This window comes from Anarrhichthys ocellatus, unplaced genomic scaffold (genome assembly GCF_004355925.1).
Source record: "Anarrhichthys ocellatus isolate YVR2014 unplaced genomic scaffold, GSC_Weel_1.0 scaffold19, whole genome shotgun sequence".
NCBI lineage: Eukaryota > Metazoa > Chordata > Actinopteri > Perciformes > Anarhichadidae > Anarrhichthys > Anarrhichthys ocellatus.
In genome coordinates this window covers 3952022-3959075 of record NW_022280049.1, presented here as the reverse complement: position 1 = coordinate 3959075, position 7054 = coordinate 3952022, and the positions used below count along the sequence as shown (strand labels likewise).

At 45.7% G+C, this 7054-nt stretch overlaps 1 protein-coding gene across 2 annotated transcripts in view; it reads left to right on the top strand.

The window, feature by feature from the left end:
• Positions 1–7054, top strand: part of ctnna1 (catenin (cadherin-associated protein), alpha 1) — a 70052-nt gene that overhangs the window by 49325 nt on the left and 13673 nt on the right. For both annotated transcript variants that reach the window (XM_031858122.1, XM_031858120.1), the window contains exons 14-15: positions 2312–2422; positions 3869–4050. In XM_031858122.1, the coding sequence (XP_031713982.1) occupies positions 2312–2422; positions 3869–4050 (293 nt within the window). The remainder of the gene's footprint in view (positions 1–2311; positions 2423–3868; positions 4051–7054) is intronic.

The following is a 7054-nucleotide window of genomic DNA, read 5'->3' as shown; positions in this document are numbered from 1 at the left end:
GTGTGTGTGTGTGTGTGTGTGTGTGTGTGTGTGTGTGTGTGTGTGTGGGCGAGTTGAAAATAACAGAGGATTTATCAAAAAAAAAAACTTGCTTTCTTATAATTAATTCTGCCATTCTTAACTATGAGCCGGAGATAGTGATGAGATTCAACTTAAACGTTTTCCATTATTTAAAAAAAAAAAAAAAAGCTGCTGTTCCTCATGGATTTGCCAGGATTTCGTGATCAGGTGTGTGTGAGATAATCCTCACAGGTTTCGTGGTGTTAATTCAGCGGGAAGTTTCTCGGTTGGCTCAGCCGGGTAGTTTCCAGCAGCATCTGCGCAGCGATCTAAGCTCACTCTTAAGTGCTGTTGTTTGTAATGAGATTAGACGAGTGTATCAAAAACGTTCATTTCCATTTGGAAGAACCGTTTGCTTGGCTGAGCTGCCCTTCAGTGGCACCGTGTACATGTGAAGCTGACCGTGCTCTGCTCCGAGTCCAAAGAAATATGGAATGTTGCAAATCAGCAGAGTTGAACACCGAGAGACAACTTCTCCAGAGGGCATGTTCACACACACGCACACACACCTCTCTTCTATGAAACCTTGCATGCATGGGTGCGAGGCACACAGCTCTTTAAATCAGAACAGACAAGTGTGTGGTTGGGGCTACTCAAGATAGACAAGTCTTTAACCTCTGTAAGTGGTGCCCGGGCAGCCTCTGTCGGGTGTCCCTCGGATAGTTGACAGGCAGCAGAGCCCTCTCCCCACCTCCAGCGACATCACAGAATAATGCCTCCCAGACATCAAACTGTCTCAAAGTCAGGGAGCTGCTGACGGAGAGATACAGCGGGCAGCTGTCGTTACCTTTTGATTTGTGCGGTGCGTCACGGCCCAAGGTGATTGTGCCGTTTCTGCCCTTCAAAAAAAAAAAAAAAAAAAAACTGCTTTACTTACAGAGGCGATGAGAAGAATGTCACCAAAGTAAAAATGCCATTTTACATTTGGACCGCTGCATCCACATCTATGTCAGCAGACAGAAATACTAGACTGTCACAATATTGTAATTGAAGCTCTGAACCCTGTCACGATATCGTGGGCTGGTCACAGAGGCTGATGCAGCTGGAACTGAATATTTCAGACAGTGGAGGGTCTGGACATTACGAAAAATGTCAATTTTGACCAGCGTATTTTGCCACAGCATGAAAGACGGCATTCAAATTTCACTTACTGTGCCAGCGGCACTACCTTGACAAAACCCCTTAATTAAACTGCAGGCTATTGTTGTCGCATATCTACAGTACGGTGTCCCGTCGCTCCCACGACGAGCTTTCATTTCTGAGCCTCCCACATTCGCAGGTTATCTGTTGCACGGGCCACAGCAGGTGATATCTCTGCCCCGCTGAGCAGCATTGTCTGGCTTGAAAGAGACGCCTGTGAGTCACACACAGACATCTTTGTATCTGAAAACTACCCCCCCCCCCCCCTATTCCCTCGAGAACAAGAGCATCTCTACATTTCATAAAGCAGTGTAAGGTTGTTCAGAGACCTTTAGCTATTTTTAGACGCGAGGGCTCCAAATCCATTACAGAAGGGAGGTATTGAGACAGCTGGATAAGCACAAGGAGCGGCACAGGCGTGATAATGCAACCTTATCTGTCCACATCATCACCTCCCCCGCACCCGCGTCGCCACCAAATCCATTTCCCCGTCAATCAGTCTTGTGTTTTGACTTTAGAGAGAGAGAGGGAGAGAGAGGGGGAGAGAGAGGGGGAGGGAGAGGGAGAGAGAGAGAGAGAGAGAGGGGGAGGGGGAGGGAGGGAGGGGGAGACTTTTGAACATTAGTAGTCATGGGAAAATGCTTTTTTGCTCATGGCTCGTTTTGGATTCAAAGTTAGGGACGAGGTGAAGCGGCGACGCTCTCGAAGAACACAACTCGCGCCTCACCCGCCTCTCCACAGATAGCAGCAACAGATGGGAGCAAAAACAGCTTCAGAGTCCCAATATGTTTCATGCCAGCTTGCACCTTCTTTTTTCCCCCTCTCAAAATGCACAGGCAGCACATTACACTTGATTTACAAATTAATTTTGAGTTTACGGTTTCTTGTACCAAGCCGCCCGAGCGAAAGACAATTTATCTGAGGCTGCCCTGGCTGGCAGCGTCGAGGCATTTCTCAGATAGTAAGCAGGTTGGTTTTTTGATAGTGCTTAAAAAGCTGTAGCGTGCCAATGTTATTTAACGTTCTCCACATACGACTAACAGCTTTTTCTCTGACCCCTGTCCCTTGTTTCTTCTCTCCTCCTTTGCCCCTCTCTGTGGATCCGTTACAGACTCCAGAGGAGTTGGACGACTCTGACTTTGAGACTGAAGACTTTGACGTCCGCAGCAGGACCAGCACGCAGACGGACGACGACCAGCATTTCGCCGGCCAGAGTGCACGGGTAAGATGTCCAACATCCTCCTGTAGTAGTTTGGCAATCAATTAGAGGAGAAATCACTTGGCTGGTACGATAAAATGTAGTTCAGAACGCTCCATCATCAAAAGAGCAATTTGATGTCTCATTCACAAGGTTATGGTGGTAGAAAGTAACAGTACACATTCTTTTGTCAGTGTGCGCTCATGTTAATGTTGTCAGAGCCAATGTTCTTTCAAACACTCCCCATCCTTATTGTTAATGGCTCACGCACAGTTGGCTTGGCGCCAACATAACTAGTGTGACACCAAGTGTTTCCTCATACAACTCTGGTGTCCAGCCGGGTCTCGTGTATGGTGTTAAAAGAGTGGTTCAGGTAGGGTACAGTTCAAAGAGTTCAAGACTTCAGAAGGCTTTATTAAACCTTAGCCTCTAGTCCGATAACAGACCGTCATAGCAGCTCTCTGAGTGGCTATTTGTGTCTTACATCCTCCAGGCCTTTTGAGGACGTTTTTATTTCTCAAATATCATGTCCACGTCTGAACCAGTGAATTTGATATGTTGAATGTTCCGGTTAGACCTGAAAAGACTCTCTACTGTTTGCTTCATAAGAAATGAAATTCAGTGTTTAGAAAAACACAAAGTAATAATTTAATCTAAAATTAAAACCCTGTTGGCCGTGTGATCCGACAGTAAGCCGCCGTGCCGTTTGTTGTGTTGACCAAAGATCATCCGGCGGCTTTGTTAGGCGGAGGCTTTTCATCTTTGCACCGAACTGCTTTATTAAAGCTTAGGTGACTCTGGAGAGCGAGTCCCTTTTACCAGTAATGGAATCAACGCTCTCGCGATGATATTCGATTTCCCGCTCTTAAGTGTCGGCCCACTTCTGCCTCACAGGCTCATTCATCGAATGTCTGATTGCCTGTTTGGAAGCTGCCCTTTTAACCCTCAAGCCCAAGAGGATGGATAGAAATGGTGCTAAACACATTTGCGCTGGATATTAAGTAGTGCAAGATAAATGCCCTGTTATTGATCGTCTCCAGTGACCTGAGGCGTAGAGTTCAATAAATGTATATATATTTTCCAGAAGATGTCGCGTGCTATTACTTGGCGGCTGTGAACCCTGCTTTGAACCCAGCTTTTGTGGTTGAAACCAACAAAAATAAATCGGTCCTAAAATTCAGCACTAAGAGTGAAATAACCAAGTGAGTGTCCTCATAAATGAAAGGTTTAAAAAAAAAAAAAAAAAAAAAAAAAAAGTCAACATTATAAGCTTTGTTCAGGACAAATTTGTGGCCGAGCTGTACCGGAGAAAATATAAAATGACGAGAAAACACAAGAGAGGTGCGTCCATAGAAGCTGTAGGAGATGCTGTCAAACGAAATGCCCTGGAGACAGAAATGGCTTTCGGGAACAGTAAGCCGAGGTCTTGTGTGCTAAACCCTCTACGCGCTCCCATAATTCCTCCTTCAGGCTATCATGGCCCAGTTGCCCCAGGAACAGAGGGCGATTATTGCCGAACAGGTGGCGAGCTTCCAGGAAGAGAAGAGCAAGCTGGATGCCGAGGTATCCAAGTGGGACGACAGCGGCAACGACATCATCGTGTTGGCCAAGCAGATGTGCATGATCATGATGGAGATGACAGACTTCACCAGGTGAGTTTGAACTAACAGCTTGGCGCACACCCAGAGCTGTTTTTTCTTTTTTTTCTCCCCTCGCAAATGATGTCTGCATTCTGGTAATTGCAGACGTTCTCCTGGCCTCGGAGATGTCAATGAATGGTTTGTAGTACAGCCGTGTTTGAAGTTTGCAGTCTGTGTCACAGGGCCGACATGCACATGTCACTCTACCGTCGTCGCATTAATATTCCAGTAGTTGTGCAATCCAAGCAGAATGCACCTTTAAGTTAAGCCAAATACAATCGCCCAATAAGCCCACATTTGTTTCCCCAACATTTGCCCATATCTGCACAAGACTATGCACCCAGTTTAACACTACTGTTCACGCACCAGCGCTCTTCATTTTCCTTAAGCAGCACTGTAGGTAGGATTTCCTTCTTGATTATTTTTCCTTCCTCTCCTAATCTTAATACGCTGCTAAAGCCGGGTGTGCGCTGTAAAATCGTAAATGGACCGTCTCACTCAGCAGAGCTGCTGTAGGGGGAGGGAGGGAGGGGAGGGGGGGGCACGTTCACCCTCGTCAGTAAGACGGTAGAAGAACGGTTAACGGGAAAACATCTCAGGAATCACTATTTGCACTTGGAACAGTATGAAACATCTTTGCTGTGAATAGAAAATCATTAAGTGTGTCTGACATCCGCGGTTACAAGCAGAGCTATTTGCTGCAAATGTGTTTCATATGTCAGAAGTATTGACTTCTGCAGAAGTGCTGTTTGGCAAATCCCAAAAGTGAAATCAACTACCTGAGAGAGATGAAAAATGTATTTGACTTTAATCAACATCAGTGATCCAAATGTAAGGGCGTTAATGTGTTGGTGTGTAGGATGTGAAGAGACGTTCTGATTGGCTGACTGTATTCGTATGACTGCTTTTTTTTTTTTTTTTTTTTTTTTTTTTTTTTTTTTTTTTTTTTTTTACATTTTCAAGTGAGTTAGTCAGAGTTGGCCGCAAAATGTCCTCTGAGTCACATCCGTAATGATGAAACGTCTTCGTCTGCTGAATGGGTCAAACATCCCGTCTCCCCGGCCAAAGAAGTGCAACACTGGAAAGCTGTGGCAGAGATTTAAATGCTCACGCTGACTGAGGTCACACAGAACCCTACAGTTTCTTATATGCGGTTCATTCATCCAAAGGACCGAAGGGGGGAAAAAGAAGAAATTGCTGCCTTTTGCATTACATGGACTGTAGAGACTCGCATGTAAATGGGATGCAAATGGCGCTGCTTCCATCTGAAGAGTGCCCTCCTCCGTGTTTCTTTATTAGATGGCATCAGCTGTGTGTATATATTTTAAGAGGTTATTGATTGCAGTGACATCTTTATGTCAACGTAAAGGTTTTACAGTACAGAGCAGACCCTAGGAATTAAAATGGAAAAGATCGTTCCAATAAGGAAAACGGGCCCGTTGATGCTGTCTCATTGTCTCCATGTACACCATTCCAGGCCTAACGACACCGTATTACTCTTAATCAAGTACCTTAATTTATTTCTCATGATTCCATAAATGTGTTCTTTTCAATCAAAAACAACAAAGCTAGATTGTCAGAAGAAAAACAATTGTGAACACATTTCTGAGAATGCAACATCGATTCGCAGCGGTTTTCTTTAGTACTGAGATGCATCAACATGTCAACTCCTCCAGTCTCTTACGCTCGAGCGATACAAGTAGCGACATGCTGATTTCGTTTGGCTGCGCCACGAGGCATTATTATCGGCAGTGGCTGGATTTGAAACCATAAAAGCACCCACGACTCTCACCCTCTGCATACTTCATCCAGGATTTAATAACGAACCCTCAATCTTCTCCAACCCCCCCCCCCCCCAGATGTTTTTAATATGGAATGCCATTTCACAGTTCAATCTCATCAGTGGCTAAGGTTTTCTAAATTACACATGTATTGGAGATGATTCCATGTGCACATAGAAGCCAGTTAGCATCTGGGCTCACATTTTTTCGAAACTCACACTTTATTTGTTCTTCAAATGTTTGCATCGTTCATTCATTGTACACGAATATAGAATTCTAAAGGATGTGTTGTTTTTTTACCGATGTTTTAATAACCTCAAAACACTAATGTTGAGTAATATTCATCCCGGGTTCGAGGTCGAGCTTTATTATCTCTGACCTTAGTGAAGATCAATGTGGCCGGGTTCAGTGTTAAGGACGCGCTCGGTTATTTCCACTAGAAAAGGAGTGAATAAGGCTTTTGTTCCTGTGTTTTTAACAGCGCAGTTATTGTAGTTTACTGGCTCGTATCAGAACTTAGTATTGTGACTTTTCTTATTCCGCACTGTGAGACTTTGGATAGACGCTGGTCTATGCCAGTGAGCGTCTGAAGAGCCACACACGGACGAATACATATCCTCACATTATGCCTCGACTCTGTCAGGCGGCGCACGGAAGGTCGGTCGCTGACTAATTCAGCCAGGCCCAGATTATTGCCCCCTCAACCTCGAGCCGGCGCAAAGCCTCCGCCGAGGTTAATGCCGTGTGAGCTAATCGTTCCGGACCTCTCTGCACAGGGAGAGTGAGAGGCATTCTCTGCGAATCTTGCCGTCGCTCGTGGCTGTTTTGGCGGCACTCATGAATAAGGCATGTGTGGCTTTTGGAAACACGCAACATATTTGTGTGCCACCTGTCTCGGAGCGGTGTTCTGTGCCCGATGTGGCTTACACCCATCTGGACGCCTGCAGCTGCCACCGGACCTGAAGTCCGCCGGTTTATTCTCCGTGTGCGAACCCGCTACGGAAGTCTTACGAGGGTGTCCTCCTGTCAGCCGCCTGCTTGTCCGTCTCCGTGGCCTCTTTGTGCCTTTCGCCCGTCGCTACATACTCGGCCACCGAGGCCGAGCTGGAGAAGGTGAAGAGACTCGGCAGCTGGCTCTTTACTTCTAAGGGCTCAGGAAAGGCATTTAGGAAGGACAACAGTGGTTTAGGGAGAAATCAGTGGTTGCTGTATTCATGATGTTGTGATTTTTATTG